The sequence below is a fragment of the Grus americana genome, chromosome 19 (genome assembly GCF_028858705.1).
Source record: "Grus americana isolate bGruAme1 chromosome 19, bGruAme1.mat, whole genome shotgun sequence".
Taxonomy (NCBI): Eukaryota; Metazoa; Chordata; class Aves; order Gruiformes; family Gruidae; genus Grus; species Grus americana.
The window spans coordinates 10,446,288-10,474,052 of NC_072870.1; the positions used below are offsets into that span (position 1 = coordinate 10,446,288).

General features: G+C 43.2%; 2 protein-coding genes and 1 long non-coding RNA gene across 16 annotated transcripts; 2 read left to right on the forward strand and 1 right to left on the reverse strand.

The window, feature by feature from the left end:
* Positions 1–40: 40 nt before the first annotated feature.
* Positions 41–27,722, reverse strand: MYO19 (myosin XIX). 9 transcript variants are annotated; one of them, XM_054848037.1, is made up of 25 exons: positions 27,601–27,722; positions 20,666–20,843; positions 17,363–17,502; positions 16,456–16,604; positions 16,110–16,223; positions 15,199–15,331; positions 14,908–14,977; positions 14,461–14,563; positions 14,179–14,275; positions 13,608–13,684; positions 13,146–13,236; positions 11,911–12,082; positions 11,495–11,568; positions 11,279–11,400; positions 9,427–9,540; positions 8,864–9,040; positions 7,851–7,997; positions 7,265–7,372; positions 6,319–6,389; positions 5,289–5,398; positions 3,271–3,422; positions 2,457–2,586; positions 2,183–2,268; positions 1,523–1,831; positions 41–845 (listed from the first exon to the last, which is right to left on the reverse strand). In XM_054848037.1, the coding sequence occupies exons 3-25, from the start codon at positions 17,496–17,498 to the stop codon at positions 717–719; spliced, it is 2,871 nt and encodes a 956-aa protein (XP_054704012.1). In that variant the 5' UTR covers positions 17,499–17,502; positions 20,666–20,843; positions 27,601–27,722; the 3' UTR covers positions 41–716. The 9 variants fall into 9 exon arrangements, with proteins under 9 accessions (XP_054704012.1, XP_054704011.1, XP_054704009.1 ...); XM_054848036.1 differs by having other exon boundaries at positions 17,363–17,589; XM_054848034.1 differs by having other exon boundaries at positions 17,363–17,701.
* LOC129215257 (uncharacterized) lies at positions 1,823–15,318 on the forward strand. 2 transcript variants are annotated; one of them, XR_008579944.1, is made up of 6 exons: positions 1,823–1,976; positions 3,348–3,447; positions 8,572–8,728; positions 10,748–10,807; positions 14,187–14,293; positions 15,256–15,318. It is a non-coding gene; the product is annotated as an uncharacterized LOC129215257 (long non-coding RNA). The 2 variants fall into 2 exon arrangements; XR_008579943.1 differs by lacking the exon at positions 15,256–15,318 and having other exon boundaries at positions 14,187–14,516.
* Positions 20,110–23,408, forward strand: PIGW (phosphatidylinositol glycan anchor biosynthesis class W). 5 transcript variants are annotated; one of them, XM_054848050.1, is made up of 3 exons: positions 20,850–21,151; positions 21,319–21,767; positions 21,865–23,408. In XM_054848050.1, exon 3 carries the CDS (start codon positions 21,879–21,881, stop codon positions 23,397–23,399), a length of 1,521 nt encoding a protein of 506 aa, XP_054704025.1. In that variant the 5' UTR covers positions 20,850–21,151; positions 21,319–21,767; positions 21,865–21,878; the 3' UTR covers positions 23,400–23,408. The 5 variants fall into 5 exon arrangements, with proteins under 5 accessions (XP_054704022.1, XP_054704025.1, XP_054704023.1 ...); XM_054848047.1 differs by lacking the exon at positions 20,850–21,151 and adding an exon at positions 20,110–20,624 and having other exon boundaries at positions 21,319–23,408; XM_054848048.1 differs by having other exon boundaries at positions 21,319–23,408.
* Positions 27,723–27,765: the final 43 nt, after the last annotated feature.

Here is a 27,765-nt window from a genome sequence, read left to right on the forward strand (position 1 = left end):
TGTTACCTAAAGCTTGTTGCGGATGGTCGGACACCTTTACAAGGTATTTAAGAGTTTATTTAAAAGTGGCATACACAGAAGAGCTGAACAATTTCAAGACCCACGTGAGCAGCAAAGAGACGGTATGGAGAACCTTGGCCCCTTGGCAGAGGTAGTGCTAGAAACGCAGGGCAGTTGTGAGAGTACATGTATTTTGGTCGTATAGATAAAAAGCAAGAGCCCAGTCTCGCTTTTCCCTGAGACGTCTGCATTTAGTGTTACAGTTAACTGCGGCTCACTTCCTTGGTCGCAGTCAGAAGCGTTGTGATGAACCGAACGCCCATGGTCAATCAGAATAGTTGTACCTCCCCACGAGAATCCAGCACGCATCACAAATATTTGCCTTATTTGCTCTCTCATTACCAGCCTCTTGCTTCTCCCAGGTAGTGCCAGAAGTGTTCAGTTCAAGTATATATTGCTTAAAGCACTGGATCTATGTTAATTATGTTGAGCGTTCTCATAGTACTGATATTTCCTCTACTATATGCGTGTGTGTGAGCGGAGGAATGCCCCCCCGTGCGTTCTACATTTGAAGTATATTATATTATACGTACAATGCATCAATATAGAAAGCTCTGAGGTAGCAGCAGATACGGATGTTGAGTAATTTGAAAGCAGCAGCTCGCAGACAGTCCTTCCCTGAAGGAAAAAGTACAGTATATGCAGACGGCCAAAACCTATGTTGGAAGGAGTTTTTCTCTGTCCAATAAAATCTGGTTAAATCCAGTGATGGAATAGGCAGCTGTATGGGGGCTGACGTTTGCATAAAGCAGGGGAGACTTTTTACAGTGAAACTTGATAGAGCCCTAGAAGAAAAAGAGGTGGAGAGGTCAGTTGATGTTTTTGCCAGATTTTGACCTAATTTTGCTATTCAGACTAAGTAGTGCTTTAGTGTACAAGCAACTAGTGAATACGAGTAAGGAGAGAGGAAGACCTCCAAAGGAGTCCTAGTACAAATGGATTTAAGAGAAATTACTACTACAAAGAGTACCAGTACTGTAGTCTGTAATTTGAACTGAAATTAGCTTAAACTCTGAAGACTTGAGTAGTTAGTCAGTACTGAACTTGGTACTGCTTCTTCCTACTTGTAGTAACTGACCAGCACAGACTACATTCTTGCTCACATAATTTTATGCAACCTCAAAAATTTATCAACAGAAAAACCCAAGCACAAGGTGATTTGTAACCGGAGTGCAGTTCCTGAGAGAAGCCAGTGTGGGCTATGGCCTGTTTGCAGTAAATGGTATCTGACTGTTCTGCATGTGCACGGGAGATGAAGTACGTGAGGGCTGCTACCCGCTTTCTGCCCTGAACCATCCCCTCTGTGAATTAGTCTGTGCCATTGTCTGCAGAGTGAAGTTAATACAGAATTACTGGCATATACTAATGCACCTAGTTTAGCTCTGCTCGATAGTGGAATTCAGGTTCCTGAACTCAGCAGAACAATTAAGCTGCCCTGACTCGAGCGCGTGAGGTTTGTTACCTGTGGGAGAGCTCTAATGGAGGTGATGCCGCAGCCAAAGAAACAGCTCTCCACCTTGAGGCAGTCGCTCTCCTGAAGTACTTTGAGGCACGCCAGCAGGGACAGGTCTCTCCGAAGGCCCGGTACAGTTACAGGTGCGGCAGCCAGCACAAGGCCGAGGGGCCAGAACTGGATTATTGCATGCAGAGGCCAAGTTGTTTCCAAAGAGCAAGGTGGTTTGGCTGAGACGGCTGTAGGTCCAGGAACTGAGAAGAGCCCCTTTTCTTCACCCTCATCCAATTCCGCTGCTGCTAATGCAGCCATTTTTGCCTGATGAAGAGATGCAGAACAACATTCTTGGAACAAGATTCTCCAACATCTTGAACAAAATTTAAAACTGCAAAACTAAGAGTCTCATGAAGAGGGCATCCTAAAGGATAGGACACCCTTCGGGACATTCTCCCATTTTATGAAGGTAAGGAACAGGTTCATTCTGCAGTCTGTGCTGCTGCCCTGTAGAAGCAGCTGTACAAGACTGGCATCCATCTTCTACTCTTCAGCTTGAGAAGACTTTTCTGGAGAACTGACGGTGTTTGGTTTGTTACTTGACAACATTCTTTCTCAAACACCAAAAAGCCTCAGTCACTCAATTTCAATGCTTTCCCGTACCAATGTACTTACTTTCCATTTCCTCCAGCCATGCTTAATAACGTTAGCAGCCCTGCGCATCCTTTGGAAGCGATTCTTGGCTAACCAGGAACGGATAGCTGAAGATTTAATTAAAAGAAATCTGAGTACAAAGAATCTCAGAAGCTCTTGCACACAATGTAAGAGAGATGGCACTTAAGCTCTCTCCTTGTTCAATTAACATAACCACTCCTGCCACTCTAAACACCCAGTGTAACTGGAAATGTTGCTCGTTATATTATGTTCAGCCATGCCCTTATCAACTTACCTGCTTGGATGACGGTTGCAGACCACCTCTGCTTTGCTAGTTTCTTCTGTTTAAATCTTCTCCAGCAACACTGAATGCAAAATGCTTTCTCATTTAACGCCTCTGCTCTTCTAGCTTCAAGTTGCTCCAGCTGCATTGGGGATACAAGCCTGCAGTTAGTACTCTGGGATGGAGTTGTCTTCACAACTCTTCCCTCTTCTACAGTCTCTTGGTGTTTGTCAGAAAACCACATGTGCATTTCAGTGTCCTAAGACTGCTGGATTAGGTTTTAGAAGTGAGAGCACTTCATTAATGCTTATTAGATAACGTGTGAAAGTTTTAAGTATCTGAGGGGAAAAAGAGTTGGGGGGGGGGAAGTAGACACTCCCAAAATTGCAGCAGCTGGCTTAAAACTAGCTCCTTCGGAGGAGGTTCTTTAAGGCTGCATCCTCCAGTATGCAAGCTTTGCAAAAGTGCCTTTGACTCCTTCATCTCTTTCACAAAGCAGCTGCTTCGGCCGGTCAGAGTAGCCAAGTCTGTGGGGTGAAGTTAGGGAAAGCTGCAATCTTTACCCCAACTGGGAGGCCACTGACACCACTGGACTCAAGTGCAACTCCTTGTCCATTAACAGCAAGGATGCCATGAAACAAAGAGCTGCTGATAGTTGGCTTCTGATGGATGTTTGATTTAGTTTAATAATTTGAAGGAAAATGCACAATTCTGGTCACACTGGTATTAGCAGGAACATCACCTAAACCATGGTGCTAATCTGTGCCAGAATCCCCATTATGCAAGTACGCTCCAGGACTGTTAGCCAAGGAAACAGCACTCTTACCACAGAATTAGCCATAAATACTTTGGTTTTGCCACAGTACACTGAAGTGTTTTCTGCTCTTTTCCCTGTTTGCTCAGCAGTAACAACATTCTGAAGGATCTCACGAATAACAGAAAGGGATGCTTTGTCATCATCCACCACTGGAGTCTCGCCTGCAAATGAAGCGTTGAAGAGAAGGTATCTCAAAGCTTGGAAATCAGGACCAAATAATTGTCTTTACACTGAGACTTCTTGGCTGTTTAGGGGGTGTACACCTACAACAAGAGGGCAGGAGGCGATGGCTGAGACATTACTAAGATCTAGCTGTGTTGGAGGGAAAAATAGGACAACATAGCTTTCGCTATGTGCCAGCAACTCTAAAACCAGCTTAGTGTGGTTTAACTAAGCTGTAGTTTGGGTGCTGTCTTATCGCCTCTATTGCAGCCTCTCCATAGGTAACGGATGACATTTTGGGTAGGTCTAGACAATGAAACGGACAGAGGACTCAACTCTTCTCACATTGTTTAAAGCATCCTACGTGGAAACATTAGAAAGCAACAGCAATGCGACTAAGAATAGATTTGAGCAGCTCAGTTCTAAGAAAATCTGATGAAATACCCAAAACTCAAAGCTGTTGGGAACAAAGAGCAAAAAGCAAGGAATTGGACTCGTGGCGTTAATGTACTGAAAGATGCAGGAATAGAAAACAAATTCTGCAAAATTCTATAGCTTTCACAGGGTATCGGAAGCAGCTACAGTACTAAGCAGGAGTTTATTGCAGCAGTAAGAGGTTATTAAAACCATTTCTGGGAGACAGTACACAATTTTTTACATTATGAGACAAACAGGTTAGCCAGATAATTCTACTTGGAAATAGAGGTAGACTTAATTCAGACCTGTCCTTGAAAGAGATTGTGTTGTTCAAGGCAATGCTGCATGAGTTTCTGCATGCCCAGTGACGGAACTTGATGGTCTTTGTATCTTTTTCCATCCTGGATACTGTTTGCTTTTCTGCTATAAATATTTCTAAGGAGATGAGAGCATTTTAAGGTACTGAAAACATATAAGCAATTCATTCTTGCTTACAGGAAGACACCTGGTAACTATGATGGTGTTAATGGGGCTGGGCTGATAAGGGAACCAAAAGCCTATCCCTCTGTTTAGGAAATTGTTTTGCTTTGTTTGCTGCTTATTACCTGCTAAAGATAAAAAGGACTAGTAACCTATCGCAATGAGGCATTTCAGCTAATGGATTTATAATTGAGGGAGAAAGATAGGGCGTGTAAGTAATTTCCCAGCCTGTATTTCGTTACTTCATTGCATTTCCACAAGGGTGAATAGATTTCCAGCCATTTTACTTATCTGACAGAGGCTGGTACTTATGGTCCTGGTTCCCACATCTGCTGGCTACTAAACATTGGGTGAAGATGGGCTCAATCTGTGAGAGAGTAGGGGGTTGCAGCAACTTTCGATATTAAATGTAACCACCTGATGAGCTCCTTTCAGGGGTTCATACCAAAGATGTTACCTTGTAGATCGGATTGTGTTTTTTTAAAGTCCATCCTCCCTCTTGCTTAGAAAAAATAATCGCATAGAGAAGTTTGCAAAAGGTAGAAGAAGCAGCAGAATCCAGGTAAGCTGGAAGGTCAGTGTTTTCAGCAAGAAAAGGGGGGGGGGGAAAGAAAGGAAGGAGAAGGAATATAAGCAAAAAGGTAAGTGGTTTTCAAGTCTACTCAAGAATCAACTCTAAATCAAATTACATTGCGGGGGGAACCCCAAACACCATTCTAACTGTAAGTTTTCTACCCAAGAGGTACACAGAAAAACAGCAATAAAATGAAAGATTTGCACTTTTAAAAAAAGTCTGCTGTAAGCATTAGGCAAATTGGAAACTCAAGTTGGTGACAGATTGGAAAAATATTTTGAGAACAGTGGTGTCCCTAGTGCTGAATACAGTAATTGTGTCTGATCTATGCGATACCACATTGGTGCAGTGATAATTTTTTTTGACAGCAGAGGGATTATTGAAAGAAACGTACCTTTTTTCTCGGCAGTATGATATTTGCTTTTATCACATGCTCTGTTTTTATTGGACCCACATGATTTTCTCAGTATTTCATAGCGCTCAGTGAAGCTTTGGAAAGGGATCCTGATAGACAAACGTACAGTTAATTCTAGGCAACTATCATTTACTATATGGTAAATAACTTATCCGTTGAGGGGGAAAAATTGCAGAATGGCTTCAAAGATCTAGCACATGGAATGCAAATAGGCTGATGCCTATTCACCAACAGGCTTCATGAAGAAATTTAGGAGACTGCGTGTTGCCCAATAACAGTGACTTTTGCCCGTAATGAAGACTGGGTAGGAATTGTGCTTGTTTATGATAACTGTGAGCTTCACCCCATCAACGCTGAACTGTCAAAAACGTGACGAGCTCAGGCCTTGTTCCCTCCATCCTCTAAAGGTGGTCAAGAAAGCCCAGCAAGGTGACTGGCTGTGATGAGATGCTCGACTTTGAGATGACTACACTTAGATGAATGCCATTTGTAATTTAATTGCTGAAAAGGTTACTGTGAAGGCACATTCAATTAGAAAGTTTAAGTATGTGACAGTCCACATCAAAACATCTCTTCCCCAGCTTCTCAGACCAGAAAGGTACAGTGAGCTCTCAGACCAGGGTGTGTTACGGACACATCTGGACTTGGTTAGCATTTGGTGTATTTTTAAGAATCCCATTGTCTTGAAGGCAAGTTGCACTAGCACTGCTTGTTGTGCTGTTACTGCACTTTTGGACTTGCTGAACGAGCAGAGTTTCATTATCCAAAACACAGAACAGCAGTCCAAATTTGTGACAGGTATTTTTGTTTCCAAGAGAGATGCTCAAATAAGCTTAAAAGCAAGCAGTGAGCAGAACTCTTCAGATAGCTTTGAAAGAATCAGTAAAGTTTTTTGGTCTGAAACAGACTGCAAAGTATTTAGATTTCCTGCTCTTCTGAGTAACTAACGTGCCACTAATTGCTATAGAAATGGATTATGGAAGAAGTTGCTCAAGAAATTTGGACTTACCTAACAGGGAAGCCTGCTGCACTGATGGTGATGGCTTCGACTATTCCACAGGCCTGAAGCTGGCTGAGAACCTGAGGCATAAATTGAGATGGTTTAGGCAGCTCTTAGCCTTACTCTTTGTGGAAGCTGTGTGTGCTCGGCCCAGGTGACATGCAGCTCAGCTCAGCAGCCGTGCCTGAGCTTGCCTGGTGTGCACCACCACGCTGGCAGCTGGGAACGAACGGACAGGACGGAGAAGGGGACTGCACAGCCACCAAGCTACTGCTTTGAGTAACACCTGGAGTAGGGTCAGGGCAGAGCTAACACATAGGGACAGTCCTCGTGTGCCCTCTCTTGTGGTATCCACACACCCTGCGCTGACTGCAGCAGAATATGAAAACCCAGTGTTGGTATTCCTCAAGAGTGTTTAAAATGAATGCAGCGCTACTCCAGCTGCTTGTTTTTACATCAGATGAGGTTCTCTAGTTATAGCTTTAGCATCTGCTGCTTTGCTCCCAGACATGCTTGTCGGTTGACCTAATTTGTCCCAGACTAGACTTGACTCTAGGAGCAAGCAAAGTTTTGTTGTGGGCATTCCCCGTGAAGATATCTGTGTGACCAGGACTGCCAAGCGCTCGGATGACCTTTATCTATTTGGAGGGCTGGGATGGTAGCACCCCAAATAACCCAGGAGCACTCTGATAAGAGAACTTCTCATACAGCAACAAGTAAGTTGCATCTGGAAGAGCTGCTGTGCGTACTAGCTCCATTTCAGACAAGCATCAGCAGTGATTCTGACAGGACGTTTATCCTGGAAGCTGCAAAGGACAAAAAGCTATTTCAAGATGTGCTTTGAAATGAGCTTTGCAAGTGACTCAAGATCATAAGAGACCCGGTGCAAAGCCCTGCACAATGTCTCTAGGAAGCTTCTCATTGACTTGGTGAGGAAAGGCTTTTGAAAAGTTACCTCTTCTCTTTTAAAAGTCATTGCTTTGCAGTCAGCATTAGGCTTGATGCATCGGATGTAATGCGGTGTGGTGCCATTCAAAATCTGCATGAGATGTTCAAGTGAACCCTGTAGAAAACAAATACAGGTTTAATTAGGGACGCCTCCTCCACAGGTAGCTTAGCTAATTGGTGGTCTTCTATAAAAACAATGAAGCCATTTTTCGCAAGGCTGGCTTTACAGACTCAGTATTAGCACAGCTCTTCTATAAGGACAGCTTGAGCAAAAAATCCACTCTATGGATGCTTTTGTAAAATTGTTGATGGCAAATTCAGAAAGTTTCCGAAATGATAGTAGGGTCATCGGTTGAAGCTAACCCCTCCAGAGGAACAGGTAGGCAGAAGCCTGGCAAAGGCAGATTCCCAACTGTTGCAGGAAAAGGTAAACTCAGAGTGAGTTAAAACCCAGAGAACATCTGGAGTCTAAGCTATTTCTGGTTTACAGCTGTTTCATTTTAATAACATTTACTGATCTTGGTCCAACTATACTGTTTTCTCATCTAGTTATGAAGATAGCAGTAGAAAGCAGAAACTTGAAGAGGATGTACCTTGAACTTTGACACCACTGTAACAACAGCTGCTCTATTCTGGGGTTTGATGTTATTTTCGTTCCTTTCTGTCACAGGAAATAATTTTTGAAGCAAAGGGTCCTTAGAATTCTGCAAAACGTGGACCAGCTCTGGAGGAATGGGGTCCTGCAAACACAAACTTGACTCATTAGTATTTGGACTTAGGTAGAAACCTGCCACCTTTGAAAATGATTAAAAATTCCATGTATATAGATGGAATAGTATTTCTTACGCCAACTTTGATTTAAGCACAGCTACAGTTTCAAACTTGACTACATACATTCAGTCAGTCAGATTCAGGGACAGAAAACAATGTTTGGCTGAACATTTCGCAAACCCAGTCAAGTGCATGACTGCTCCCAACATTGTTCTCATTGTACAACTTAATTGTGAACTAGAAATTAAGTGAACTAGAAGTCTCAAGACTAGTTTAATCCCTATAGGACAGTCTGCAACAGATATTGGTCTGTTAGAAAGTCTTTCTTTAAAGTAAAAAGATGGTATTTTATTGCATCACCTATTTCACTTACTCCCTGATGGCCCAACAAAGCCAAACTTGAGTTTCCTGGTACTTTCAGTAGTCAAGTCCATGCTCTTGTTTCTCATAAACTTATCTGATTTTTGGGGGGGGGGAAATGAAGCACTATATTTATGGTTACGTAAATGCCCTGATGCCATTAACACTTCTGCATTGTCTCAGGAATGAAAGAAGCCCTAATTTGGTGATATGTGGTCCACAGTCCTCAGCGGAAAGGTCTGCTAACAAAGCATTTGCTTGTGCCAGTGGCAGTTCACTAAATATTAGACCCAGAACATTGCCCAGTTTTACATGGCCTGAAGGATTTATTTGGAGCAAGGTATGTATATCCAGTAAACATCACTGAATATACATGTTAGTGGTGCTTTGATTTAAATTGCTTTTGGTCTGTAAGATTTTTTGGGGTTTGTCGTTTTTTTTTTTTTTTTAAACAGCTCTTTCTGCAAACACCTACCTTATTTTTCTCCACCATTGCTGTCAGCTGATAACAGACTTTGCCAGCATAATGTGAAATAATAAAGTTAGGCTTCTTACTAAACTTGTTTCGACTTAAACATTGATTATTAGACAAGGCTTTCTCAATCCGAGTTTGAAACAGGTCAGTGTTGGAGGATCTATTCAGACGGCACTCCTGCATAATAAATGAGACAAAATTGCAGCATCTCTTATTTGTCATAAAGAACTGTCTTTAAAAGCTAAATCACTTTAAATTATAATCGTGCTCATTTTACTTTTAGAGTGGCTTTGAGTGTGCAAGCTGTGAAATACTGGGGGGGGAACCCAGCAGAAAATGTAATTCAGGCTTCATATTTGAATCAGAACATCCTGAATCAGAGGAAAAAAAGATGACTTGGAATACGAAGAAGCAGTGTCGTGATTGTTCTGAAAAATAAGCTCTGCAGAAACTTTATAGCCGACAAGTTTCCTACTAATTTAGCACTCGTGTTTTCTTTGGTGGCATGGGACGGAAGGCAGGTAACTAAGCCAAAAGCCTGAAGGGTTTAAGTCCACACTTACCTCATTCAGCAAAGAAAAAATGCTGAGAGGATTGCCCTCTATCAGATCAAGGCAGTTCTGGTTATCCTGGTAGTTTATGAAAGACCACTGTAGGCCTTCAGCTGCATATTCTTCCTGAATTAAGAGAGAAAGCGGTTATTCTGCAGCAGAGGGCACTAGAGCTCAAATAACTGCCTGCCTTTCTGCAGTTACTGTTTAACAAGTTAATCCCAGGCTCAGCCTGCTCATCCAAAGCTCAACTCAGGTTCAATGGTAATCTTGAAGGGAGAAAAAAAAAAAAAAAATCAAATGAGGATATTCTGCCCCAGGTAGCTTTTGAGTATGTAGCAGCAGCTCCTGCTGGAACAATTTGTTTAAGTATTTGGGAGCCTCACAGATTTATCAGAGGGCTGCGAGGCTGCTTTACAGAGTAAACAGAGACTACAGTCACACTAAGCCTCTCCTGGCTGTACTGGGTTTTGCCCTGAAGGGCAAGGAGCACACCGAACTCCTTCCTTAGATTGGGACACAGCCCTAAACCAACCACTGTGTGCCAGACTTTACTAACTGGGCTCCATTTAAAACAAAGCCTGATCCAAAAGGAAATGGAGAAAGATACTGTTTTCTAATTTGTACGGTATTTATGCTGAAATACAGAACAAACTGTCAGGAGTGTTTAACAAGCACAAGCTCCGGCCAGTTATTTTAAAAGTCTCCTGCCAAAAGCTTGCTCAGCACAGCCACTAATGGCGTGTAAGTGGTTTGGGACACAGCCAGATCAAGGGAGGTAAGAGGGCAGGCAGTAATTGGGAGGGGTACTATAAACACAGGTCAAGAATCAGTGTCAAGGGAAGCATTTGTGTGCTTGAACTTGGTTTCCATCATCACTGACCATTAACCCCTGGCATACTGATGAGGGCAGGCAGGCAAAAAAAAAAAAGGCTGGGCATATGAAAGCACAAATTATGGTCAAAGAGATACTTCTCTCCCAAATAAATTGATATAACTATGCTGTGAGGCAGAAGGTACCATCGTGCTGGTGCCATAAAGAAAACAATTTCCCAGATTCCAGTTAATGGCAAAGGGCATTGCGGTAATGTATGTGTCATGTGGAGGATTCAACGAGGACTGGAGTACATCTAGTAGAGTAGCAATCCAGGCCTCTGTAGCTTTCAGAGCGTTCAGAGAACTAGAATTAGCAGTGTGTGACCAGTTAGGCAAATGACTGTATTTTGTGTGGTGCAAATACCTTCTCTACTGTGAAACAACACAACTCATGTGCCTTGTGTACCTCCGCATTCAAAAATAAAGGTTGACATGCAGTCTGTTTTTGTCTTTAAAGGTACCGGCATGACAACTGGGCTTATGAAGCTGTTCCCCTGCAGCAGAAGACCTCCACCAGGTATCACGTGCTATTGACGTTCAGGTTACAAGGTTCTGTTGGGCTCTCTGCCATCACACTAAGTCCAGATCTAGAGGTTCCCCACCCATATAGGCACTTTATAACCATGTTAATTCTCTTCATCAAGTATAAGCAGCAGCTTCCAAAAGAATCTCAATTTAGGCTACAGTTACCTCAAGAATTTAAGTGTTCAGCTCTTTGAGGGAATGCAAACAGGCCACAGAGCCAATGGAGCTGTATAACAGGGAACAGATTGCCAGTACCCTAGGAAAGAAAGCTGTCTCATTCCACCAACTGCCTCGCGCTCTCCTCTTTAAAAAAAGCAATCTTTACTCATGTCCCACTGATTTCTGTGGGGTGTGCTCAACTGAAGGTTGCAATCTGACCAGAAGCACAGAAATACAATTAAAGAGACAAAAGATGCAGTTTGAAAAATGAGATACTTAACATTTGATCTTAGTGGGGTGTTACCTGTTGTGCCTTCAGGTAGTGTGCTACAAAGTGCTGCTGCAGTTTCTCATTGGCATAGTTAATACAAAGCTGTTCCAAGTTGTTTTCAGGGAAAGCTTCAAAACCATAAACATCCAACAAACCTAGGAGGAATATGGGAAGACAGTGCACTTTGGTCTAGAAGTAGCTTGAAGGACTTACGGTTACTCACTTACACCAGGGATGAATAAACCATACCTATGAAGCTGGTCCACACGGACGGATCTGCATAGATGCTGTCATTGATGACCAAAACGAGCCATTCAAACAACCTGCAGAGAATGACAACTGGATTAGTTGGAAAGCGCTTGCTTACAACAATCAGAGTAGTGTTCTTTTACTGCTGTTTTTACCAGTATCACACGAAAGAAACAAAAAATGATGACATGCTGCCAGCTGACCTGAAACAGCAGTTCTCTGAAGATCTCTCTGTTAGATACTGCAGCTGTGTCAGTATCTACGACTGAATCAAGGGTGTGCTGAGAGGGGAAGGGAGGATTATACTGCTATTGAGTCCAAGCAGAGAAAACCAGGGACAGTAAATCTCTCTGGCCTCCCTATTCCCTCACTAAAGTTATACGGATTAGCACAGAGCCTTGCCTACGTGTCCTTACTTAGCATAGATCACTTTGGCGAGGCAGTCCCTCCTAGTCTCGCATTCGGCTCTGGAGCATGGCTTCTTGAAGACTTGTTGTTGTTTTCCAGCAGTTATTGTTCGAATTCTTAATGATTCCAGCAGTTCCTCGACAGGTATCTTCAGCAAATCTCCAGCGGTCTTCACAAAATCTTGTTCAGGAAAAAAAAAACCCCAACATTGCAAGGTTATCTGGAGTGTCAAATGAATGCAGCCCCTTTAAAGTTATGGAAGGTCTAGAGATAGTATAGAAGAATGACACTTCTGTAAACTCACCAACTTAAATACGGATTTTTGGATCTTTTTACCCAAACTTGGAAGAAAGTTTTGCAAGACCAGTCTCTTAATTTGGGTATACAGTACCCCTAGAATTGCAGGTACTATATTTCAAATGAAACAATATCAAAAAAGTCTTAATTTTGTCATGCTGAACTAGACATTTTAGAGAGTAGTCTCTAGGTATGTCTTTGTTTTTCACCTTTTTTTGAGCAGAGACCTCTAAATCCAGATATAGAACATCAAACAGCCATGACCAGGAAAAAAAACATCAATTTTTGGGATAGTAAGGAAATGGAATCCCTTCATTAGAAGAATGAGTATTTGCTAATGAAGCATTTAAGATCTTTCTAACCTGAACTGTATGCAAAACCATTTGAATATTAAGTAGCGTGACTTCAGAGCATGTGAAATAACAGTAGGAAACTTCACTATTCAGAACAGTGTTGTAATTCTGGAGGAAAACTAGATCCACAAGCCTCCTAAAGACATGCAGAACAACCTATGTTCTGCGCTGCAGTTTAACAGATTTGCTGTTACTAAGTGGAGTTTTAGTCTTTATCATCAAAACTTCAAAGCTTTAATTTTAAAAGCCCTGCTCTCCACTCTGGGTCAAATTTCTGGAAGTCTTGTGATGTCAGCATAAGATTACAATCAAGAGTAAGTTCTGCCACTAATCCTTCTGAAATGACTGTCTAACGGTGCAGTTGCCTTGACCTGTAACGCAAGGATATTATCTCTCAGAGCAGGGGAGCATTAGGTTTTGGTTTGTTCAGTACTTTGAAACCGTGAAGTACCAAACAAAAATATGCTTAAATTTTGGTCTGTCCATGACCTTCATAGTTTCCTAGCAAGCAGAAGAGCGTAGTAATCCTTTCTATTAGGCATCTGCGCTAGGATAACAAGACTCTCTGGAGCACGGCATGCTTGTTGCCTCACCTTTGGCTTTGTCTTCTAGTTCACAAGGCTGAGATTCATCCACTGGATTAGAGAACTGAACATTCCCAAGATGGAGAAGGCCTGACAAAACCTGAAATATAATCAATCATTCAGTTTTCTAAAACAGAGCTCCCCCCGCCACCAAGGCAGCGTCCTCAGCTTTCCCTTAGCCACAGAACAGGACAAGTCAAAACATTTCTGCACAAAAAAAAGCAAGTGGATTCCAAGCTTCTACACTAATTCCTAATGCTGCAATTACTGAAGGAAAACAAGTTCACAGGTGGAGGCTTTTAGTTAAGAACTAATATTTGGTTATGCAACCTAATGTGTAGCTGCAGTCAGGAGTACCAAACAACCCATGATCTGTACGTTGATACAGATTTACTTCTCCAGAAATCCCATGCTAAAAAGACATTCCAAACATCAGGAGGAGCCTCATGGTGACCATGTGTTGTACCTGACCTTGAAAATATTGTTCTGCGTGGAGCGGTCAATGCCCAAGTGAAACATTGCATCTCTGGTCACCTCGAAGCAGTCCTCTGAAAAGCCAAACAGGTGCTATTTAAAAGAAAGCCACGCACACAAACACGGGCAAGCAGAACACTCTACAATTTAGCTGGAATTCCAATTTAGCTGGAATTGTCAAAGGAGATCAAGGAAGCCAGATGCTCTCTTGGTAAATCCCAGAGTACAAGCTGGAGAACCAAATCATTGACTGAATACTGACTCTGCGGGGCTCTGAAGTTAGGCAGCAGGTTGCCAAAGCACATCCAAAGACGAGACAGTTTCTAAACACAGCCACAGAGAGATGCAAATTCGCTAGGCCAGAAACTGCTGTTTTAAGGCAGGTGAACTCTTAAGAGTGCGAACTGAAACTTAAAAAGAATCACATTAATGCAGCTGGCTTTGCAAAATGTCAGCTGTTGGCTGACCAACCTGGGTCATGGGATTTAATAGGGCAGATGCATTTTTGCCTGCCTGCCTTTAAAGTTACAGCCATTAGAAGTGGACAGTCTGTGAAACTAATCTTTACCATCTAAGTTCCTTTCAGAATTTGGCAGCCAGCAGTAGTCAGCCCCTTCTGGAAGGTTCCATTCCAGCCTCTCCTCTGCAGTGGCACCTTTTGTGATCTGGAGACAGAAAACAAGGTAACCCTTGGTATTTACATCTCAGAGACAATGACGATTAATGCACTGGGAGCATGGTTTAATTTGGAAGCATGGCAGACAGAAAAATAATGAGTTGCAACTATGCTAAATCTGGTGATTTCATCCCCACTGTCAGAAATATCTAGCAAAATTAACTGAAGGCAAACCTGATAAAAAATATGAAAGTTTCTTTCATTGGGGGCCTGATAGGCAACTCTGGTCTTCTCCAAAAGGAAAGTCTGAATGGAAGCACTACTCAGATGGTGAAATCTAGAGCGGGGGGAAAAAAAAAAAAAGCAAAGATTTCAACAAAACTTCCTCACAGAATCTGATAGGTGTTGTGTTGTTATGATACCAACTGACTATGAATACTTTGCAGTTCACTTTCAGTTTTGTTATTAATGTAATATTTTATTCAGAGTTCTTAACTGCTTCTCTGTTTTTCTATTGTTCTCTTTCAGAGATCAGGGTGAGAGTTTGCAGGAAAAGAAAAAGATACAATAATAATACGTTCTAAAGACAGATAAAATATTCTATGGCAGACTTCAGAAATAGGTTGATAAAGACTTAGAAGACGACAACAATAGATAAGGTTTTTACACAGTAATTATTACCTGTCTAACTGAAGCTGGATATATTTTCCAAAACGGCTACTGTTGTTATTCCGCAGGGTACATGCATTTCCTGTGAAATTGCCAGTGACAGATACAGCATAATCAGAGTGGTTCCACTTTTCCATGTAGGACATGCAGATATTAAGGGTGATTTGATTTGTATATAGCTCCAGTATTTGAAGAGTTTGTCTTTTAAGGAGAGGACCAAGAGCTACCTTAGACTTGTGTATTAACAAAGCAAATTGCCACAGTGGCCACTATTTTTGCTATTTATTTTTGCTATTAATTTACCAAATGCTTCCATGACAGGGTTGGAATCCAAGACTCTCTTCTCTATCCTTTCCACAGTTTCATTGCCTTTTGGAGAGATAACTGAAGCAGCAACAGAAGCATAGAATTTCATAAGGCAGCGAGATGTCCAGGTCTGCAAGAGAGAGGCTTGACAATAGGCCTTTGTTTTTACTACATTATTAGTTATGTCAGTTAGTGAAACAGGGCTAGCTTCTGAAAACACAGTATGTGGCTGGCGATGATGCTAAAGAGAGTAATTGTGTCAGGTTTATGGCTCTAGTTCAGCGGAAACCTTTTGTGCACATGCTTACGTGCAACAGACACATTTAAATGCTATTGGAGTCGGAGCGCTTTGCTGAATGCAGTCTTACCAAGATGTAACCATCTGGAAGCTCAGCTAGAATTAACAGCTAGTATCTTAAGATGAATTGAATGTAAATGGACTTTTGAGTCATTAACACTCAGCAAATCATTTTGTTCTCAGGCTTAAAAATATCCTCAGTATCTTGCTGAATAGGGATGGACCATTACAGAAGGGCCTCGGATAGGATCTGAACTCTTCCGCTTATTCTGAGTCTCTGTGTAGGGGTTGCTGAGACCCAGACTAGCTGCCTAACAGACTAGGCTGAGACATTAACTCAGGTGCAGTTCCTGTTGAATGATTCAAATCTAGCCCTCCCAGAAATTACAGATGTCACCTAAAGAGCAGCTATATTTAGTAGAGTCTGTTTGACTGCAGCAATCACTTAATGCTTCAGGCATATTTCAAGAGAGTCGTGCTAGAGCAAACTGGATACATGCTCTGTCAGAATTTTTTTCTTTGTCTTTGCTTATGCACTGAAATACTATGCACTAAAAATCACTAGCAAATCTCAAAACTTAAGAACCATGTCATAAAAAAATCTCCTTACCTTCCCAGCACCACTTTCTCCACTAACAATTATAGACTGGTTTATGGGGTCTATCTGACTTTGGACATTTCTGTAGGTTTGTTCAGCCACTGCAAAGATGTGAGGTTTTAAATCCTGGCAGTAAAAGAGAATATTCGTATTTAGAGAACAGTAATTACAAAGTTCAGCAGCAATGGACAGCAAAGGTCTTCTCACATTTATCTGAAAGCAGTACTGCTCTTTTAACAGAACTCTTATTTCACTAGAAATGGGGTTTATCCTTTAGGATTATTTTTCTTATATAGATTTTGAAGAACTTGACATCTGGCTTCTGCAGAAGGACAGTTATTTCAAATGCAAGGATTACCTGAGGACGAAGTGCAACATGGTACTCTCTCATTAGCTCAGGTGAATAGAGGCAGGAGATAGGCTGAAATGGATTTAAAGCCACCAGGCTGCAGCCAGCATTTGTATAAAACAAGTTGACTGTATATCTTGCTTGAAGACATTTCAGAACTGAAAGATACACCTTCTGTTAGCATCTTCTGAAAAGTGTATTTGACTCTTCCTGTTTGTAACAAAAATCTTCAGATATGTTACCTATTAGGTTTAATAGGGAGTGAGGTGATCAAGAGAGTGATATAGGTCTAATATACTTAATAATGTCTTCACGAATTGCCCTTATTTTTAAACATTCTAACTATTCCATTCAATAAATCCTGTGCTTTTATGACGTTTCACATAGTCCTAGAAAGCAAATCTGTTCACTTGCAGAACAAACAGAGCCAAGAATTCCCCATCTGCACTAGGAACAGGCTTTAGTTTCTCTTAACAGGATCATCTTTAAAAGTCGAGTGAGGAGTTTACTTTTCAAAACCAATGTCATGGATATATTTTGACTCTAAGTCAGAGCCTCGTTTTCTGATACGTTCATATAACACCAAACTGCAATCTCAAGGTCATGCAGGAGTCCTTTGATAGCATTAAGTCTCAACCACACCCTGGCTACCTGAACCAACAATACAAATGTGAGCTCTGCATGCAGAGCTTGATAGGAGGTCAGCATGGCCAAATCTACAACAAAAGTATTTTTAAAAAAAATCAACCAAACCAAAAGTTACTTTCTAAGGCTTCGAATAGGCTTTAATAGGCTTTGAATCTTTAACTACTGTGTTCATGATACTATTAATGTGATGAGAACAGTAACTACCATATATTAGTAGCCACCAGGGAAAGTAACTCCTCAGGAGATACTCCCCTGGCTGGCAACTTACCTGTTGTAGTTGTCACCGGATTAACTTTTGTGAGGTCATCAAAAAGATGCAGTTTCTCTTCATCACTGAGAAACGCTCTAACTTCTTCTTCAAATGATTCACTGAGGTCATTCTGTTCAATCTTCTTTTTGGCCATTTTCCTGGAGAGGACGTCAGACCATCACCAGTCAAAGGCTGGATATATAGCTGGACTTTCACCTCATCCACCGTAGTTTACAGCTCTTCTACTGCTTCCATGTAACAGAAATTCAGTCTCAGCAGGAGTCATAACTTAGTATGTTTGAGCTAGTCTTCCTTCCAGTTGCCCTCCTCCGACATCAATGGTTCCCATGGGGTGCTCTGTTTTTAGAAAGGCATCATCTAGCACATGAGAGATGGCAGGCTGACAACACTGTAAACTGAATTCATGGCCGGTAATTCTGGCTGTAAACAAAGGCACTCGGAAAGAACGTGTCCTTAGACTCACACTACCTGGCGCTTGTAATTTTGCAGGTCGTTCAGCACAGACACACTTACACAATGTTCTTAAGTGGCATATTTCTAAGCCTATGAATGTCATGCGTTCGATGCAAACACTGCCTTGGGCAGAGGGAAGCAGGAAGGCTGCAGATGCTAAGGGAGAGCTGAAAGCTGTGGTGGTCCTACACAAATGTGGTTTTCCTAGCAGAGATTTTCATTTTTAGAGCAGAGATTGAGGGCCCCACGAGTGAAGTTGCAGAGCGCGCACATCGCAGCCAGGGGAAAGAAACGGTGCTGTTGTAAGAGCTGGCCTGCATTAGGTGAAGATTTGTCCCCTTTGAATCACCTGAAGTATTTAAATCTTAGCCTCTGGGCTCCCATGTCCTTGACAATATTAGTTGGAAGGATACATTTGTTGTACAAACGTAATGGAAAATTTAGCCAAAAGAGAGATTTCAGGTCCTGTTTGTCATTTCTGGGGGGAAGAAGAGAGAGGCTAGAAGGGAAAATGAAGAAGGGAAAAGGTGCCAGTCCTGATTTTTGCATTCTAGATACTCCTTTTCTGTTCCCCTTCTCCTTGACAGAAAATGCTCCAAAGTAACCCTACTCATTTGTATTTAGTAACATAAATCTGCAATTCTTTACAAGTTAACCAAGTCAGTGAACAGTATCACCTTGTTTATACCAAAAAAGCACTAAATTTAGTTAACAGCATTCACACTCCATAGGCTAAGCTCATTAATAAAGGGAAAAATATACTGCAAAACCCCATTAACATGTTTCTAAAGAAAAATAAAGCTACAATAAGGTACTCATTTAGGAGCATTATTATCTTTTGCAGAGAGCATAAGTAGTTCATTTCCAGTAATACAAAATTTTGCACAGCAAGGGGGAAAAAAAAGCTTAGCAACGCAGTTAAGCATTGCCATCAAAGTGATTTCTGTTATTCTCCTCTGAATGAACATTAAGAAGCTTGCTGCCTTCTCAGAGAGCGGACACTCACAATTATGCAATACTCTACAGACGAGTTTCTGCCTATTGCCCACTCTTTCTGTGCCCTCCCATGTGTTCGCTGTATTACGCTGGCACCAACCAAGTTAAGTCCATTGTGCAGCTGATATTGCAAGACCAGAGAAAGGGCTTATTTTTGCTCCCCTGCACACTCCTGCTCAACATCGCTTCATTTGAGAAGAGACAGTGATTGCTTAGCCAAAAGAAAAACACTATTTGAAAATACAATCACTTGTGATACCTATACTGCATAGCTCATGTGTCCATTCATTTTACTGAAAAAATACCCTGAAGGATGTGCTTGCTACATGAATTAACACCTGCCCCGTTAAAGCCAATGGCATAACAAAAATCCCTACCTGGTGTTAGTAACACAGCTCAAAACCACACAGTTAATAGGTCCAGTCAATTCATGAAGTAGGGGTGAATATACATGAGTAGTTACCTAATCTTGACTGCATGGAAATAAGCCAAGAATTCTTTCCTGGCAGTAAAATTTAATTAGCACACACAATTCCTGGCTTTCTTTTTACCTGCTTTGGCATCTTTTCCAGCCCTACGAACAGGAACACTGGAGAGGGCCTTTACTCTAGGGTATCTAATTCAAATCAAGCTGATAAATACTTAAAATAATTAAAAAAAAAAATCTAAAAAGGCATTTAGAACAAAATAACTCTGGAAATGTCATTCTCCAGGGATTTCCATAAGCAGAGCCCAAAGGCTTCAGACAGAAGTACTGATCCCAGTGGGGCTCAGGTAACGCTGGAGCTAGAAAGCCTACCTGCACTATCAGAGTAATAGTCATACATTCTGTTTGCCCCTGCAAATAAAGCTTTTTTGGAGGGAATAATATATCTTTCCTTCCATCAGGAATACAATGCTTTGTTTCTCTTGGAACTAATAAAGCAAGGTTTCTTGGCAAGAAATTGCAACTTTGTTAAATTCCTCCTGTTAGGACAAATAGGACAGATTTGTGGGTCTGAGGGTGTCGGAGAAGCTAGTGCTTTTGGAAAAGGAGTGACTCAGAGAAGGTTTGTATTGCAGCAGGAATAAGATACACTTGCTTGCTGTCCTCTTCCTGTTTCCTCTAAAAATCAGTAGGAGCCAACCCCAGGTGAGTCAAGCTCACCCTATGAATTTCTCTGATAAATGCAGAGATTCCAGTCATCGAGCCAGGAAGAATTCTGTCTTCTTCCAGCAGCTGAAACTAGCATTACTGCTATGCTATGCTATGCTATGCTATGCTATGCTATGCTATGCCATGCCATGCCATGCCATGCCATGCCATGCCATGCCATTCCTACCTGGCACAGAAACACCATTTAGAAACTACTTTCTCCCATGAGCTGAAGCGCACGGAGCTCATGGTACACACAGCCGTCATCAAGACCCTCCCTGCCTTTAAAGGGTTTGCGCTCTAGTTACGCTATTACGCTTTCCTAGGAGAGGTGTCGCTTAAAGCTGGCGGAGGAGATCTTCGTGCCAGTTAACCCAGTTCCCCAAAGGACACAGGCTATCACATTCGCCCGGGCCCCAAGGTCGCACGGCAGCCCCGCACACCGCTCCCAACGGCCTGTCCGCTCCCCGGGACCCCTCCGCCGGGCCACGGCGAGACCACGCGTGCTGCGGACGGGACCCCGGGCCTCCCCCGGAGCGCGCAGCCGCTGCGGGCAGGACCCTCCCCGGAGGTGAAAGGCGGGCGGGCTCCGGGCAGCGCCCGGCCGTGGCTCCGCTCAGCGCCGCGGCCATCCCCCGCGGTCCCCGGGCGGCGGGCAGGGCAGAGCAAGGCAGGGTAAGGCAAGGCAAGGCTACGGCAGGGCAGGGCGCACTCACCGCGGGCAGCGGACGGGCAGCGCGGACCGAGGCGGCGGGCAGCGCGGCCGGCGGAGGAGGCGGAGCCGGGGCGGGGGCTGCCGGCGGCGGCAATGGCCGGTGGTGAATCGGGCGGTGCGGAACAGCAGGCTGCTTCGCGCTGGCGAAAGTGCGGGCGGGGAGCGCGGCCGGCGTTTACCTGCGGGCGGGACGAGGGGGAAGCGCTGCGGAGGAGCGGCCCGGCCTGGCCCGGGACCTGGCGGCAGCCGCGCCGGGGGCTCCGCTAGAGCCAGAGAGCGCCGTGCGACGGGGAAGGGGCCTGGGGCGCCGAGGGCAAGAGATTAATTTGCTCCGGGGTGCGCCGGGGCTTGTCTTCTCGCCCCGCCGGCACCTCGGCCTCTGCAGGGACGGCAGCGCTGAAATGCGGGTTTGTTCTCCCCGCAACATCCATCCCCCTCCGGCTGCAGCCGGGCCGGGCCCCCGGGCGTGGGCCCCGCTCCCGAACCGGTAAGCGCTCCCTCTGCACGGGGAAACGGCTGTCCGGGTTGTGCGAGGAGGGCGCTTAGCTAACAAAGTCTTTGTCGCTACCCACGCTGCGGGTTAAACAAACAAACCAGCAAGTTTGACTTTCTAATTAATGCTTTTTACATTTAACGTATATTCTCTTGAAACAGGTCCCTGGCTGCGAAGGGTCACTGTGGGACTGGGACTTTTTTAAAAGGGCACTTCTGTTGCAAGCGGGGATTTTGCTGCTGGTTTTATTGCAACACTCTGCTGACCGGGCAACAGAAACTTCATTAGGGTCACGGTTTTACACATCTGTTTCATTTACACTATAGGGAATGTAACTAAGTATACTCTGCGGAGCAGGACGTACAGTAAGATTATTGACAATGTGAATATTTAACAGAGCATTTGATATTTAGAGATCTTCAAGAAAAATGATGTTAAGAATCTTGTTGGAAGAGAGCGGGATTTGTAATGCCGGAGCTCAGTCGGGCCTTGCCGGTGCCTGTGCTTCTGCCCGGTTTCACGGGCCAGAGCCGAGTGTCAGCGCCTGCAGCACCGGGGCTGTTCTTTAAATTGAAGAGTAACTCAGAACCAGATGACTTCTGGAATCAATGTATGTTTTAATGAACCAGTACAAAAGATCCATTTTTGATGCAGTTCCAAGAGGCCTGTTTTACAAAACTGATTCAAGTTCACATTTGTGTTTTCAGAGGAAGAAAGAAGCATGTCACAAAAACACCTGAAAGAAGCCTTTATCAGCAACTTAAATGGAACTAGTTTGGTGGAAATTTCATTTGGCCTGTCCCTAGCTCCACTCTGCCTGCTTTGCAGAGGACTCCTCTTGATTCTGTATTACTTGCACTGTGGGAAACCTTTAAGTTCAAGGACATACAGCCTGCTGCTAGACTTCCTTGTGCTAGTATCTCCTCTCCTGTTCTCCTGTACAGTCTTGTCTCCAATCATCTTTTTCATGCCAGCTATCATTGCAGCCATCTGTGCCGGAGTGTTTTCTAAAATACACAGCCAAAGAAAACATGAGATCAGAGTGCCTTTTAGGCAAATTATAAGAGAGTTCCAGGAGACGTACTTGGATCCAGAATACATTCCAGCAATAACTGTGTTTCGCGTTTATGTCAATGTGTTGACATCAATCAGCATTTTAGCAGTGGATTTCCCACAATATCCGAGGCGATATGCCAAAGCCGAGACCTATGGAACAGGAGTTATGGATTTTGGGGTTGGAGCTTTTATTTTTGGTAATGCTGTCGTTTGTCCTGAAGTTAGACAAAAGTCTCTTGTGACACAACCAAAATTTTCCAATCTGGCCAGGCAGTTCTTTTCCGTTTGGCCACTGATTTTTCTTGGCATTGGACGACTGCTTAGCGTTAAATCTATAGAGTATCATGAACATACTTCAGAGTATGGAGTGCACTGGAATTTTTTCTTTACCTTGGCATTTGTGAGGCTTGCGGCATCTCTACTTTTAGCCATATTTCCAAAAAATAGTTCTTGGATCGTTGCTATAAATCTTGCCGTACTTTATCAGCTTATTCTTAACACTACTTCTCTGAAGATGTTTATCTTGCATGGGAGCAATGGCAGAGATACTAGGGTTGGCTTTGTAAATGCCAACAGGGAAGGACTGCTCTCTCTCTTTGGATATCTAGCCATATATATGGCGAGCGTCCAAGTGGGACTCTGTCTGTTGAAGGTCAGAAGCTCAGTCAAAGGCTGGGTTGAAGCAGTGTGTTTCTCACTGCTGACAGTTCTCGTGCTCTTCCTGTTTCTTCACGTGTCACAAGCGTATGCGGACCCTGTGTCCCGCCGGATGGCAAACCTATCCTACTGCATATGGGTGATTGCTCACTGTCTGACTTTCCTTATCTGTTTTGTAGTGACTGATCTCACGCTGGTGTTCACAAAGCTCCTTGTGAAGGGGTCCACTGTGCCCTGTTGCTGGAACGTTGTAAAGCCCCCTAACACCAGTAAAAAGCATGAAATGGAGGCTGTGCCCATCAGAAGGGAAGGCAAGCTGCCGCACATGTGCCTGATTAGTGCTATTAATAAAAATCAATTACTGTTTTTCTTGCTAGCAAATGTTATGACTGGTGCCGTGAATGTACTGATAGATACAATCCACAGCAAGGCTGCATTTACGTTATGTATACTACACTTGTATATGTTTTTAAACTGTTTAATTATGTATATATTGCATGCCAAAAATATAGTATTAAAGTTTTGGTGATTCCACTCTGCCTTAAGTGGACTAGTTGAACTTTGTTTGCTGTAGTTGAACGATGGTATTTTAATGAAAGATTTATAACTTGGTATAGCTTTTTATGATTTAGTGTTGATTCTTTTTTTTAATGGTTTGTTTTACCAAATTATACAGTCAATGCTATTACTTGTTGGAGTTGTTACACATTTTCCTGAAAGCTTAGTTTTTGAGATTGTTTGCTGAATACTCCTACTGCTCCTATATACACTCATGCAGAAGAGTAACGTATTTACAGTTAGTGAAGGTGTTCATACCCAACTGCTGGAAGAATTAGATAACCATGTATAGAGTAGAGGCCAGATGAAAAGTAAGAAAATGAGTAATTATATAGAGACACTTAGCTGTGTCAAGATTTACCTAGTTAAGGCCCCTGCATAAATAATAGATAAGAATAATTCTTTACATAAAATGTATTGAATAAGTGGATACTTAAAAATGTTTTGGCCCTAGTCCTGCAGATTTATGCATATGCTTGACTTTGATGGCAGTAATTGTATGTGGAATGTTAATCATATACTGAAATCTAAATTAGCCTTTGAATTAAAGCTAAATTTTATTTTCATCCTCACTGATGAATATAAATTAAGACCCTAGATAAAGTGTGATGCTCTGAGGGATAAAACTCAACTGCAGATGAATTCTTAAAAACGTTGTTGGAATTTGTGGTACAGATAATAAGAGCAGCGCAGCCTTTTGTAAGAAAATACAAAGATCCAAAACTAATTCACCCCCAACCCGCATACCAACATGTTGTGACAGCTCATCTTTAGGAACACTGTAAAATACAGTCTTCAGCTGTACTTTGAAAGTACTCAAGGCCCACCTACTTGTCTATAAAATTATTTTAAACAGCAGCTCACTTAGTACTGTATTTTGACAGCTGAGATGTCTTCAAGTGGGAACATTCTGTATTAATTTTATTAGCAAACAAACAGTGTGCAAGTGGAAAAAAGCATGACGCAGTGGGTCAGGGTACCAGCAGAGTGTTGACAAGAGATGTGCTCAGTTTCTCTATCACAGTCTTCCTGCAAGCCCGGAGCAGAAAACCCTCTTTGTTCACTTTCCTAACTGTGATGGTTCTTCCTGACCTCATTAAGTTGTTGAGAAGAGAAATACATTTAAAGATTTTTGTGAGGAATTCAATAATGGGAGATATAAATACTTAAGAAGTAGAATACAAATAGTAGATGATGATAGATGCCTAATGTCAGTGGAGTTACAGCCGTGCACATGGGCCATATTTCAAATTTCTCCTTGTCTGTCAAATGTGATGAATCATAAAACCTATGGAGATTAAGCCTCTAAATCAGATTCCTTAAGGCAGACATGCTGGGGAATATTCTTAAATTTATGAGGTTCTCTTAGCCACTGGCCAATGGAAAGGTGAAGTCTGAGGATTATAGGCTGTGGCCATGCTGATTTCATGCTTGTTTACTTCCCAGTTATAGCCATATAGTCTTCAGAATTAAAGAAGAACAGCCCGTATTATCCTGGGGACAATTGCAATTAATTGCCAACAATGTCTCATCAACAGTTGTCACCGTTTATAGCAGAGTTTTCTGGTAACTGGTGTATGTATTTATTTTAGAACACTTCCTAGGGAGAAAAGGCCTCCATCATGAATTGAATGGCACTATGCATTTATGCAAAATTACTCATGGATATTAATTTTTGAAATGCTTGAAGCACAAGACCTGCAATGAGTTCTGCCTGTGAGCACAAGTCTATCAATGTGATTCAGAATGAAGGCATTAATTGGGTGTGACAAAGCGGAGTTGTGTCTGGACAAGCAGCAAACTATCGAGATGCCAACTCCATTTCGTGAAGCAAAAATTACGTGGGAGGTCTGCTGTGTCTGTGCAGAGCCCTGTTACCAATTCCAGGACTGGAGCTGCGATTTACAACAACAGAGCCAGCAAAGCCGAGGGGACTGTGGTGCACAAGTAACAACGAGAGCGAGAACAACCCGCTTCTCTCAACAACAGCACACCACTGCGTCATGAGGCCGTCTCCCGCTTTTAAAGCCGTACGAAGTAAGTTGTTCACCACTGAATTAATAAGAGACAATTAATTCTCATTGCTTATAGTCGATAACAAATGCGGCAAGCTCTGCCCTGAAGCAACCAGCATAGATATTAATGCTGAATGTTTAGACTATGAATAGATTCAGATAATTAACTGTGCCTCTGAAAGAACCAAGAAATGCAAGCAAGCGTTCTTTGATCACAGAGGCTGTACGAGCAAACGGCACTGTAATGAGTTTGAAAAGATGTGAGAGAAGTTAACGCTACAATGCTGCTGTAGACATTTTCTCCCCACGCACCTCCACAGCTGTTAGCTCCGTGGTTGGCAGGCACAGGAACACTGCATTTCATTTCACTTTGGGCTGCGTTTAGACCAGTAAGCAGATCAAAGACATATTTAAAAAAATCAGGAACTTTGATTTAGCTGTTACATAATTAGTAAAAGTTAAAGATATTTGAACTACTAAGACCAAACTATATAGTTCAGCTATAGCATGCCATCAACTTCAATAATAATAGTAAAGCAGTGGACTGGGAAAACATCAATTGTTTTGTCTTTGCTGCCATAATTCCACCAAATGACTTTTTGTAGGGCTGCATGATAGAAAATTATTCTGTGGGAGAATACAGCTGATTACATTTATCCTTGACCTTGTTATTTGTTAAACATTAGTAGTTTCTTACCAAATTTCATTATTTTTAAGGACCAACTCACTAGCATGCCTTCCTTTCCAACCCAGTAGCGTCTCTTTTGAAGTCAAACGTTACAATAAAGATTTCAGGCAGTATCCTATTTCAAAGCCACTATGTCCTAAAGAACAAGTATTTCTTCCAGGCAGAAGATGGGGCATGCAAATGAACAGCATGAAGGGGTTCTCTGTCTTTTCACTTGTTTTGTAGATAACAAGCAAGCTGCATGTTCTAGCAACTTTAAAAAAAAAACAAAACAAAAACATTTTCTGTGGATAAAAGTTACATGAAATGTAACGGTGCTTTTCATACGTAGTTTATCAATGTGCACCCTGAGAATATAAAATTTGGGGCGCTGCTATTTTGTCGATGTGCTCTGGGAGTGGAGGGGCAGAAGTGACACAGGAGCCCACATCCGAATGGACCCTGCAAAGGCGTTTGCTCATCATAGTCCGGTGTGCTAGTGATTCTCTAATGCGAGAAACTATACCTCCTTACAAGATGCCAGCTTTCTTTTTTGCTGAAGAAAACCATGAAAATACACAAACTGCAAACTGTGCAGCGATATGACTCTGCATAATGTTTCCGTTACGAGATCTTGCATAATGAGTTCAAGTAAATTAACTCCTCCACTAAAGATGTTTTTTATGCAGAAAGAAGAAAAAAAAATCCAGTTCCCTAATTGCCTCCCCTGCATTTTCTTGGGAGGACCTTAGTATCTATATACATAAATAACAAGAATGAACAGATCAACTGTATTATTTAACAGTTCAAGGAAGGCTATGGGGGTTTTTTTTGCTGCCTAAATTAAGCAGCCACAGGATTTCTAGTTGGCTGCACTAGGGTGCTGCAGAAGCTGACAGCCTTAAGTTAGAGACCGTAAGTCCAATTAAAGCCTGCCTACCTGGCATGTAATCAGGGCAGGGAAATCTGAGGCTGCACTTTGATGTTTGGGCTGCGTCTGAGGCGCAGGCGTTCGATGCATTTTTGTTGGCTTACGCTCCCCATCGGTCCGCGCTCGGCTGTGTCTGCAGTAACACCTGTGCCGAGGCCGTTTCCACACACGGGCCCCGATACGCTGTGGCCCTGTCCCACTCGAGACACCTGTGGGTTTTCATCCTGCCAACACTCTGGGTTTACCCTCACCTGCTCCGCTTCACCCACCCCCTCACTCCCATCACCCGCACCTCAGCGGGGGCAGCTCGCAAACCGCTCTGGGGCCGGTACCTTATATCCCACCACACCGCCTTTCCAGGGCGGGACTCCGGGCACAGGCCTCCCCGTGTCCCGCTGGCTCCTCACCGCCGCAGGGCGGGAAGGCGACGGCAGCGGCCGCCTGACGGGAGGGGAAGGCCCGAGGAGGCCCCGCGCCCGGCTCACCCCGCCCGCGGGACCAGGCCTTTAACGTGCCCCCACCCTCAGGCCCCCCGAGGCCGCGGCGGGCGCCCCCCTACCTCAGCCTCCCGCCCGGCGCGTTGGCCCCCGACCCCCCGGACTCGAGGTCGAACGCGCCGCTCCGGCCGTTTGTAACAGGGGCCGCCAAGCAGTTCCTCGGGCGGCCGAACCCGCGGGGCGGGAGGTAACGGGTGAGCGGGCGCCTCCTGCGGCCAGGCCCGGGG